Source organism: Saccostrea cucullata, unplaced genomic scaffold (assembly GCF_032062105.1).
Source record: "Saccostrea cucullata isolate Sc308-1 unplaced genomic scaffold, CSIRO_AGI_Scuc_v1 ctg43, whole genome shotgun sequence".
Classification (NCBI taxonomy): Eukaryota; Metazoa; Mollusca; class Bivalvia; order Ostreida; family Ostreidae; genus Saccostrea; species Saccostrea cuccullata.
This window is the reverse complement of record NW_026934231.1, coordinates 695,115-707,552: the sequence shown is the minus strand read 5'-3', so window position 1 is coordinate 707,552 and position 12,438 is coordinate 695,115. Positions and strand designations below refer to the sequence as shown.

Genomic DNA, 12,438 nt, shown 5'->3' with positions numbered 1-12,438 from the left:
ATTTGTATAGCGTTTTTGGATCTCCCCATTTATTGTATTTTTATTACTCATTGTCTTTTTCAATAAATGACAATCCACACAAATCTTGTGATATTTTATCCAGGAAGACAGCTGAAGGTACATTTTGATTTCAGTAATATTTGAACAAGCAGTTACTACATGAATATTGTTAATCAGAAATTCGAAAATATCAGCAACAAGATTTATTTTTTTTAAACATAATTCAACATATGATGCGAAATGTGACGATAACAATGATAATTCTCAAAATTCGAGTGAAGAATGTGATTTGTGAATAAGACGAAGGCACAGACGCCAGGAGACACAAGAGGAGGATCATGTGCCAAGAAGGAGTAAGCATCCTCTGCTGACCGGTCAATCCCGACTTATTCCATCTGTATTGATAAGACAGCCGGAGTAATCCGTGGACAAAATCTTTTAAACAATAATTTATTGGTTGACAACTAGTAAGAAATGTGTTAAAATATAGCCCACGGGTAGATTGTATTTGTAAACAAGGTCCTGATATCGACAATGGAAATCATAGGTTTAAAAGATTGTTAAAAATCTTATCCCGTCTTCTTAGTTACAGGTAGATTACCATGATTTAAAATTGATCCTTTTAATGCATATTCTTTCGTACCAAACCAGTTAGGAGAAATAAACAGCATGTACAAGCTGGAATAATATTGCTGCAGAACTGAAGAAAGTTGACAATGTTGAAAAATGATTTCTAAATTCCCCTGTGGCTGTGCATTTTGTTTTCAAGAATCAGTTTTCTGAAATATGAAAAAAAAAATTCCCTTTCATTTCTATCATTTGGAAAGGTAGCATAAAGTGTTGTGAATTTATTTCTTTGATTTAGCTGATGTAAAATTTTTAAAACTTGGATTTAAATTATATTCGAAAATCATTTTGATATTTTTTTTCTAATTTCATATTCACTAAATATCATTTCCTTCATAATTCTTTTCCAATATGTTGTATCACAGTTTTTCTGTATTTTCTCTAGGACAAAAAGCTATCGGACCCAAACTGAAACTTTCCGAATCATACACCGTTCTGTTTCACTGTTGCTGTCATATTCGTTTTTACTTAAAAGGTTTTTTTTAAAAAAAAATACATCCACGGTGGGATTCGAACCCACGACCTCTGGATTAGAAGTCCAGCGCGCTATCCGCTGCGCTACGCGGACACATATCTAATGACAATGCTGGGTTTAACAAATTAAATGATTTCTTTATTAGTATAAAAATAATAACAATCTCAGATGTACATTTCTGTTAATTTATTTGAAATAAATGATATATAACTTTAAAAAAAAATTGTTAGTGATTTCAGAGAAGTAATTGGAATGAAATGGCTTACAAAAAAAGTGAAGGGACTACAATTCTATCTAAATTGTTTTAAAAAACAATGTTCATATTTATTTTGCAAGATTTTGTTAACGTATACCACACATGTATAATAGTTGAATGTGTTTTATTTAATCCATTTGGCGTCATATGTTGAACAGCTGAGGGCATTTTTTGAGTGTCAATTACTTAGTAACTTACCGGTATATTCAGCACCAATGATAACATGTATGTACTTTTGAAGTATGTGATTTATCGTTAACAATTTGACAAATTTTGGAAAATTCAGATTATCCAAAGTCAAAGTGAGACAATCACTTTCCAAATTCACACATATTAAGTTGAAGTTATAGATTGATTGATTGTATGTTGTTAGAAGGGTACATGCAAAAAAACAAACAAACAAATAAATAAACAAACAAAAACCAAAAAAAAAAAAAAAATATATGAAAAGCACGAGGAAGATAGAATATTTACGGAATTGCTTTGAAAGATATGTGTTAGCCAGGAAAATTTCTGAAAATATGTTTTAATATTAATATAAAAAACCATAAAAAAAAATGATGACAAGGTCGTTGTATCGACCATAGAACTTACGAAATGATGACTTTCAACGAAACCGCTGACTTGCTTCATCAATTTAGTTGTATAACTTACCTCCTTTTAGAAATTGTTCATACGTAGAACATGCTATTTCGCATCGAATGACTGAGAGATATAAACCCCGAGGTGATGAAGGTAAATTTCTGCAAAAGTAACCGAATTCAATTGAAATGTTAAAGTCATCACGTTTATCATAAAGATTTGTTGTTACAAAACCATTAATGTCTTTTTCTAGTAAAAGATCCACATACGTAAAAGATCTAATAAATAAATATTCTTTTTAAAATTATTGTTGTTTTGAGGTCAATAAGATGATTAAGCCGACTGAGGAGTACAATAAACATGTATTCGCAGAAGACAAATGCAAGGTAAATAGAAGGCTAAATTAAAAATATTTGCAAAATGTTACAAACACGAAGGATCGACTTTTAAAGGGGAACAATGTAAGGAAGAAAAGATCTAATATCTAGAGGTAGGATCAGGTGCCTATGAGGAGTAAGCATTCCCTGCCGACCGATCATATCCGCGAGAGCTTTATGTATTGATTAAGAATGCACGGAACATTCTACACTAAAATGAAGTAAACCAAAGGAACAAAGCAATTCATATAAACAAGTCAGTCGAAATACGACCCATTGTTCTCTTAATATTGCTAAATGTATCATAAAAATAACCGTAGAATCTACGAAATGCAGAAAGGATAATATAATTTTTTTAATTTGTGTGCTTTACTAGTATTTTAGTGCTTCTTATTATTATGTACCAATGATAGATCTTGCCTTTTAGTTACAGCACTTAAAGTCTCTGAAAACTTCATAGCAAAGCCCAAGTTATCTGCTTCAATGTAATGTAATTTGATAACTTTCTAAACGAAAAAGGTTTCTGTCTTTTTTAATTTTTTAATTTTTTTTCTTTTTTAAAATTATCTTCAGCAGAGAGAAGAAACTATTTTTTTCATAAATAAATTTATAAAATACATGTAGAAAATGTTGAAAATAGTCTTTCTTTTTAAAGGTTTTGTTAATTTCATTTCTACTATTTAGTTATAACTACTCAGTATATGAGTTTTCATATCCATGTCTATAATATAAATATAACTTTTCTCATTTTTTTTCGGCAGATATTTATATTTTTTTATTTTACAAAATAAGTTTTAAGTTTACTACTGAGATATAATTATGCAAGTTTCTTTTTTTTAAATTCAGGAGCTCGATAGGTTTTTAAACATAAAGCCGTAATATAAGCAAAGAAAGAAATCATTTTGAAGACAACTTATGTCATAACTGTCGACAAAGCATTTATGTATATATTGTGTCACTGCAGGTAATTTTGACTGATGCGATAGTGTACCGTGCATGTTGTCTGCATGTTGCTTAAATTTCAAAATTGTAAGAGGAAAGAAAAGCATTATCTTTAAGAGTGTTTGTTCCTGGAGGTCAGATGCTTTTCTTTTCTATTAATTAGAACCTTGAAATTTGAGCAACACACAGACTTTTTAATAAAAGGTATATTTCTAAGAACATCGTTTTCACAAAGTTTATATTGCTTTTCAGAAAAGTAAACATTTAATTAAGAAATAAATAACAAGTTTATAAACTTCAATGGGAATTGAAGTGGGTCGGTCACGTGATCAAATCCTGTGAAGGCCGAAGGCCTTCTCAGAAGATTTGATCACATACCGACCCACTTCAATTCCCATTGAAGTTTATAAACTTGTTATTTATTACTTATATATACATTTGAGACAGACAATTGAATATTTTCGAATTTAAATTATTGCACTAACCGTCCGTCGTAGATTTTGAAAAATGACGCAAGGTGTAAATTGGCTTGCATGGCGGTTATGCTTCAAATTCATTAGGCTAAGGAATCTATTTCGAAAGGAATATTTTGTGAAACGCTACCTGTGATCAGTAATAGTGAACAGATTGTTGTCTGGGAATATTTTATTCGTGAAAAATGATAATCGATGCTGAAAAGACACAAGAAACACGTCCGAAGTTTGATGATAAAAAGTTGGAGGAATTTCGGTCGCTGGAAAGGGATGGATGGATCCGATGGACTGAGACAATTGTCCGAGCCAGTTAATTTGCAATTTGATCAAAAACATTCCACGGTTTCAGTAACTAAAGGCATACTTATCGTAAAACACTGATAAACACGGAGACACTGGCGACAGCTTTACATTGAACTACGAAAACGCCGAGGTGTTTGGCAGCTGTTCATAGCATGATTGAAAAGATATTTTCCAACATCTTCGCTAGCCAAGGGTGACGATCCATGGTGTTTCTCTATGAATAGAGAAACACCGTGGATCGTCACCCTTGGCTAGCGAAGATGATTTTCCAACAGATTTACACATTTAGCGTGAGTAAAATTTAAAGATAAAATAAAAGTTTATCATGAAAATTTAACCAAAGGTCTATCCAAAAAATAAGGATGAACGTTAGAGACTGTGCAGCTGACAAAAGTGAAGAAAAATGTAGACAAACGCTAGGCTCCTAGCTTTCTCTATATACACAGGTTGAATCGATAGCCCAAAAACTGTATGAAATACTTGTTTACATTTAAAATAAAATAGTTATCATTTAACTTGCTTATTTTATTCATTTTTATACATGAAAAGCAAGTAGAGCAGGTCATTTTATAATTTATATACCGGTAGATATTATTGCGCTGTGTGATTAGGTCACGTATTGACCTCTGACCTCTGACAAACTTCATACAGAATTGAAGATATTTTCTCTCTGTATGTTTATATAATGGAGAGATACCACAAATGTATATATTCATAATTTATGCCTATTAATTCATTTATATGACCTCTATACCACAAGGAACGAGGGGGAGAGGAAACAAATAACAACCATAGATAAGGACTCTTAGGATTCCCTTCCAGATCTTCGGCAAGTTTGTCAACCTATTAGGTTTGATACTCTTCAAATCATTCAACTCAATTAATTTATTTTTGAGGTAGACAATATATACTTCCTTAAAAAGCGTAAACATAAAAGACAGATTTCCAAAAATAAGATTTTCATCACGAGAAGAATAATGTTTATCCTAATAGATAAATTTCTCTATAATGTATATACATGTAAATGTTTTTGTTTTCAATTTTCATCTTCGAAAACTGTTTACATGAATTTTATTTCATCATTTTTCAAAGATTCATATTTTAAGAACAGTCTTTTTTTAATATTGGTTGGAAATAGAATTCCAATTCTTCATTTTGTTAAATGACTGTTCCGCTGATTTGTTTTATCATTTATTTATCGGGAAAGACTTAATCCAATTATTATTTATAAATTTAAATGTACATGTACTTCTTACTTATTAAAATGTACCGCACAAATCAGCTGCATTAACCTTTGTTACTGTGATTTTATAATATAATTGTTTCCTCGAACGAAGTCGGGGAGACATATTGCTTATGTGAAAATATTGAACACTACTTGTAAATATGTTCTTTGGTTTAAGATAAGCAAATGTATTTTTAATACTGATGAAGATGCGATATTTGGTGTCGTGTACCTGCCCCCGGAAGGCAGTAAATATGCTTCTACAGATTGTTTTTTAGACATTGAGAGTGAACTTATTTCTATAACTAAAGATAGCAAATATGTGTGTTTAATGGGTGATTTTAACTCAAGAGTTGGCAATTTGAAAGACTGGTTTGAAGCTGATGATTTTCAGTTACAATTACAAAAATGTGAGGATTTTTTTAAGACAGCCATAGAGACTAGAACCATTATCTTTGATAACTTTAAGATTCCTCTCCGTAGGGTAGTACAAGATGTCCATGTTAATAACTTTGGATACAAAATGATTGATTTTTGTAAAAACAATGACATTTATATAGTAAATGGCCGTGCTGGCAGTGATAAATACGTGGGAGGTTTAACTTGTAAGGGTAGTAGCACGGTGGATTATGTGGTTGCCACAGCACCTATGTTTAAATTTATGTTTAAATTTATAAAAGATTTTGATATCTCTGACTTCTGTAACTTGTATTCGGATGTGCACAATCCAGTTTCATTTTCTATTTTACCAGCGCTTTCCACAAAACACAGGTGTGAAGATATTGTTGAAAATCAGTCACGTGTAAAACTATGGTCACAAGACCAAGCAAAACATTTCCCAGAGAATGTGGATATATCTAAGGTTAAGGACATAGAGAATGAGTTAGATATTTTGACTAGTAGTACAGAAACAAGTAACATTAGCAAAGACACTTTAAACGATGTTACTAATAAGTTATGTGGTATATTTTTAAACACAGCTAAATCAACATTTGGGGTTAGTCGTAATTTTAAGAAAGATAATTGTGAAAACAAACGCAATAAACCCTGGTTCAATAAAGAGTGTAAGACGGCGAGAAAGAAATATCATTTGGCAAAGCGATTAAATAGTAAAAATCCTTGTTTAGAAAATAAAGCTAATCTTCAATTAGAAAGCAAAAATTATAAAAAGATTATGGATTCGTGTATAAAAGATTATAGGAAAGGCATAACAAAAAACTTGAAATCTTTACGATCAACAAATACTAGAGAATATTGGAAAATTTTAAATGGTCCTAATGCGTTAAATAAATGTGCTGTAGATATTAATGCTATGTTTGATTTTCTGAAGGGCATCAATGAAGGTCATGACAATGACATAGAAGATGTTGATACTCTAAGTTCTCCAACAGATAGCCGTGTATGTGATGATTTTTTGAATTTTGAGATTAGTGAGGAAGAAATTTTATGTGCAGTTAAAAGATTAAAAAATAATAAGGCCGCAGGCTATGACCAGTTGCTAAACGAACATATTTCATCAACAATAGCTACGTTTTTGCCTGTATATAAAAAAATGTTTAACTTGATTTTTGATAGTGGAATAATTCCAGACGAATGGCTCACGGGTATTGTCAAACCGATTTTTAAAAATAAAGGTGACCCAACAAATCCAGAAAATTATCGTCCAATAACACTTTTAAGTTGTCTTGGTAAGCTTTTTACCTCCATTTTATGTAAACGCTTGGAATGTTATGTAGATAGCTTAAATCTTATAAGCGAAAGCCAAACTGGCTTTCGGAAAGGTTATTCTACCTTGGATAATATACTTAGTTTACATTTTCTTTCAAACATGGTGATGTCTCTCAAAAAGAAACTTTTTTGTGCTTTTATTGACTTCAAACAGGCATTCGACACAGTGTGGAGAAATGGGCTTTGGTACAAACTTTTGAATAATGGCATTACCGGAAAATGTTTTACTTTTATAAAAAATATGTATAATGGTGTCAAGTCTCTTGTGACTATGAATGGTCTTTCATCTGAATTTTACAATTGTAACATTGGTGTCCGCCAAGGAGAAAATTTATCACCTCTCCTGTTTTCTATGTATATTAATGATCTAGAAGAGTTTCTGGCCAGCAAAAATGTACATGGACTATCTTTTAATAATGTAAGCAGTTCAAACTCTGTAGAAAATGAAATTTTGATGTATTTTAAATTATTTATTTTGTTCTATGCTGACGATACAGTTATAATGTCTGAGTCTGCAGAAGGTTTACAACATGCTCTAAATGAGTTTCATTCATATTGTGTACAATGGAAACTGACTGTCAATGTAGACAAAACAAAAATTATGATTTTTTCGAAAGGTCCATCTGTTAAGAATGTATTTTATTACAATAATTCTGTTATTGAAATTGTGAACGAATTTAAATACCTAGGTATACTGTTTTCTCGATCAGGTTCATTCTGTAAAACTAAAAAACATTTATGTGAGCAAGCTCAAAAAGCCATGTATGGAATTATACGAAAAATTCGACAATTTAATTTACCAGTAGATTGCCAGCTTGATTTGTTCGATAAAGTTGTCACTCCAGTACTTTTGTATGGATGTGAGATATGGGGTTTTGAGAACATTGATATAATTGAACGTGTTCATCTTAAATTTTTGAAACATATTTTTAATCTAAAAAGTAGTACTCCTAGTTATATGGTTTATGGCGAAACGGGTCGCTTCCCTTTGTATATAACAGTGTATTCGAGAATGATATCCTATTGGGCAAAATTATTGGTAAGCCCTGAAAACAAGATTGTTTATGTTACATATAGACATTTATTTGAACAGTTCAGTACAGGAAGTCATAAGAATCCTTGGATTTTATGTATTAAGAATATACTTGATAGTTGTGGCTTCTCAAATGTGTGGAATGAACAGACCTTTATAAATATTAAATGGCTAAAGGCTATAGTTGATCAACGTCTTAAAGATCAGTACATACAGAAGTGGCAAAGTAATATGCGCGATTCATCTAAAGGTCTCTTTTATTGTATCTTCAAAACAGAATTTGGATTTGAAAAATATTTAGCCTTACTACCAAAAAAATTTAGAACAATATTAATTAAACTAAGAACAACAAATCATCGTCTTCCAGTTGAGACTGGGAGATGGTTTGGGATTCCCAAAAATGATAGACAATGTAATCTTTGTAATAATGGACAAATAGCTGATGAGTATCACTACATTTTAGAATGCAAATATTTTTCCGAATGTAGAAAAAAATATCTTCCCAGTAAATATTGTAATAGACCAAATTTTTTCAAATTATCAGAATTGTTGTCATCTGCTGACTCCAAACTATTGATTAAACTATGCTGTTACATAAATAGAGTATATGAAAAAGTCTGTCCTCCATAGTTATCTTTGTTACTTTATATGAATATTTCCGCCATTTCACGTGTATCTTGTATATTATTCTTTGTATATATTGTACATATTGTTGAACCTCATGTACCATTGATATGGTCTGAGTGAATAAATTGAACTTGAACTTGAACTTGCTTTTAACGCTGTCCGCACAATTTCTCGAAGATGGGTCAGTCAATCATTATAAAACTCCACTGTCATAATGATCACTAACAAAAGATGTGCAATCTGTATTCAAAATATTTAAAATTGCCATCGTTGCAATTAAAAAACTTACAAATAGCAGAATATGCTTAAATCCAATCAATTTTAAATCTTAAAGAAGTGTTCCTTCCGTCAAAAAAAAAAACTTTCAAAAAACACTGAAAAGGAGTGACGAAAAATGCGATTGGTTTAAGAAAAATCAAGTCACGTGACCAATTTTCTGACTAATTGCTGGCGATTTTGAACTGCATATTTTGTTTAAATTACCGAAGCAAACTTACTGAAACTTAATAGAAATGAAAATCATCAACTGTAGTTGGTTCTATGATTCTTTAAAATTCTTAGAATTGCCTTTGTTGTCATAACAACAGTCATTCTTTAAATTTCGTATTTTCAGTAATTTTTTTTTTTTTTTAAATCTGTGAAGGGGATACTTAATTCTCTTAGACACCTGATTCGATCCACGAAGAACAAGGTGCATTTTAATACAAATCTGGCCCTAACTTTTTAAAAAATATATGAAGTAATTTAACAAATTAATTAAAATCCATCCTTTCTGAATTATAGGAATTCCTTGCAATAAGAATATACACATTAGTTTTGTTTTTCTCACATGACATCCTAAATGCTACATGTAATATTATGAGATCATGAACATGTGCATTTTCATGTATTTTCTTTAAAAAGTTACTGTAATCATTTATTTTCAGTAGAATTTTCTTTCAAATAATACAGACCACATGAGTCACCCATAATGGTTTTTAGAAATGTGATTTCTTTCCAATGATTTTATACAACATGCCTGAAAATAGAAGTGGGCGATGACTGTGGACATTGTTTTTTTAAAGGGATATAACTCCAGAAATGAGTCGTTTTTAGGCTTTTTCTGTTTAAATCTTAGAAATGTACCAAATGAACGGCGTCATATCACCAGAATAGTCCTCCTTCATGCCATAATTTTTTTCATAATTTATCACATTCATAGACAAATACTCAAGTCATACTGAAACAAGTTTTTAATTTTTTTTCAAAACATTAAATTTCAAAGGCAAAATGAAGCCCAAACCATTCCTTCTACTTTTCATGGGTTTACATGTATGATTTCTGCCCTTTTCAAACATTTGTCTTGTTTGTAGCCTAGATTTGAGACTTTTCCTTAACTTCAGACTTCTTTATTTGTGATTTATTTATTTATTTGTTTATTCAGTCTATGAATGCTTTGCTTTGGACAAAAAGCTCTGAACAAAATCCGTTTCGGTTTTAAATGATACTAATGTTTGAGAAAAAGCAACAGTTACTTCATTTTAAGGCCAAACACTTAGTCACAAATTTGTATCTGAAATTCATTATGCACTGCGCAGTTTTGTAAAGATATTTTGTGTTTCTAACAACAATACAAAGCAGTTAATGCAGCCGTGATTGATTGCACTTTGCTGTTCTAAATGAATAGAGGGATCAAGTGCTGCCGATTTTTATTGTGTAAAATGAAGACAAATTAACGATTTTAATTTGATACAGTAGGATACGATTCTGTTAATTAGAGTGCCGATATGGGGAACTTTTCCACCAACTCTTCTTGTCTCGAATGACAAAATGTCATCTGTCAAAGCATGCTTACACAGCTAACTTTAAAACGTTTTCAATGCAGAGTTGTGCAGAACTAAAAGATAATTATAACACATTAGAGAGAACGACTATAGAACAGGGCAATTTGATATGCTTTTAAGTAGAATTATAAAAAAAAATCTTACACTAACACGTTAAGTGAATGTTTTAATCCTAATTTGGATTCCTTATCTATCACAATGTCAACTTTGAAGTTTGGTATCATTGTAAATCATACATTTCTTTTAAGACTAATTCGACATCCTTTCACTTGTAACTCTAGAACTGTTTGTCTTGCAAAAATTGCACATGATGGAAGCATTTGCTGAACAAAATTGACAAGAATTTATGAAGTCAATATTTTGCAGTATTTTTAGAACTTTGGTTCAAACTGTAACAATGGTATTTAAGCATTATTAGTGCATTATTATATTTTCAAAGTGTTTCATATTTCAAAAGATAAGTTTATTGAAACTGGTGCAACTAATTGCACAAATATGTGTCACTAAAAGTTTGAGGAATTGGTGGTTTTTATTGGCATTATATATTCAGTTCAATTCGTTTCTATACATTTTTTACACTGAATTTTAATCTAAAAGACATTTTTTTCTTATGAACAATTACCGTTATAACAAACATTACAACTACTTATCGACATATAAGCAATGCTAGACGTGATGACTTTAACTTTTCTATCGTAAATTGTCCTTGTTTGTGCAGCAGTGTACCTTCGTCGCCTGCATACGGAGTTTATGTGTCTCAGTTGATTCGATGTGCATGAGCATGCTCTGCGTATGAACAATTTCTAAAACAAGCTAAATTATTTACAAACAAGTTGTAGAAACAAGAATATCAGCAGTCTCGTTTGGAGTCATCATTTTATAAGTTCTATGGTCGATACAATGACCTTGTCAGCAAATACAATCAATGAGCCAAATACTGACGACGTTATTCATACAGTGCTAATTGTTAGGCCATTATTTATACACTAAACTGACGACGAATTTTTCCGTTATTTCCCGATCATGACAAGGAGCACACGACATCTCTGACCAGTCGGCAGTAGATGCTCACTCCTTCATGGCAACTGATCCAACCTCTGATGTTTTGGAGGTCCGTGTTTGCTCTGCTCCTATTTTGTATTGTTTTTTGGACTTTTGATCTCGAATACTGTTCGTTATTTCCATATGTTTCATCCCTCCATATTCCTTTTTCTATTGGTTTGATGTGCTAATGTTTTCCTCGTTGCGATTCTGGATCCTTATCCATGCATGAGTAAACGACTTAGACTGAAGAAGACTACAAAACTGCTAACAAAATTCGTACAATGTATGTTGCTGGATAAAATCATACGTGCGGTGCCAACTTTTGAAATTCCAGCCGTCAAGACTTCGATTTACCCTACCTATACTTGATTCCTAAACTTCACAAAACTCCTTACAAGATTTATATATTGCCGAAAAAATTCATATGTAGAAATAGTGTCGGTTGTGAATTCTCAAAAACCTTGAAAGAGTTTTTCAAAGGTTTTACAGGTCCGTGTCTGCTCTGTTTTATGTGCTGTTTGAACGAAATATATTGACATAACGAACAGTATTCGAGCTCAAAAGTTTATTCATATAAATCTGGAGCAGACCAAACACGGACCTCTAAAGCCTCAGAGGTGGGATCAAGTGCCATGGAGGAGTGAGCATACCCTGTCGATCGAAAACACTTCCGTGTGTTCCTTGTTATGATTGGAAAATAACAGAAAAACCTAAAACCTATAATATGATAATTTGTAATAATTTAGCCTGTAAATAACGTTCTAACACTTCGTATGGAAAACGTCAGTGAGCATTTGACTTAATGATAGACTGTATTTGTTTGCTGACATTGTCATTGTATCGACCATAGAACTTACAATGTAATAACTTTAACCGTGTCTGTTTGTAATCTTTCTTCGTCAATTTGTTTGTCGATGACTTTA

At 31.5% G+C, this 12,438-nt stretch overlaps 1 protein-coding gene and 1 non-coding gene across 2 annotated transcripts; one reads left to right on the top strand and one right to left on the bottom strand.

The window, feature by feature from the left end:
* Positions 1-1,122: 1,122 nt before the first annotated feature.
* On the bottom strand, positions 1,123-1,195 carry Trnar-ucu (transfer RNA arginine (anticodon UCU)). The gene has a single exon. It is a non-coding gene; the product is annotated as a tRNA-Arg (tRNA).
* A 4,396-nt stretch (positions 1,196-5,591) lies between these two features.
* LOC134240252 (uncharacterized) lies at positions 5,592-7,192 on the top strand. The gene is made up of 2 exons (XM_062722343.1): positions 5,592-6,948; positions 7,143-7,192. The coding sequence occupies exons 1-2, from the start codon at positions 5,592-5,594 to the stop codon at positions 7,190-7,192; spliced, it is 1,407 nt and encodes a 468-aa protein (XP_062578327.1).
* Positions 7,193-12,438: the final 5,246 nt, after the last annotated feature.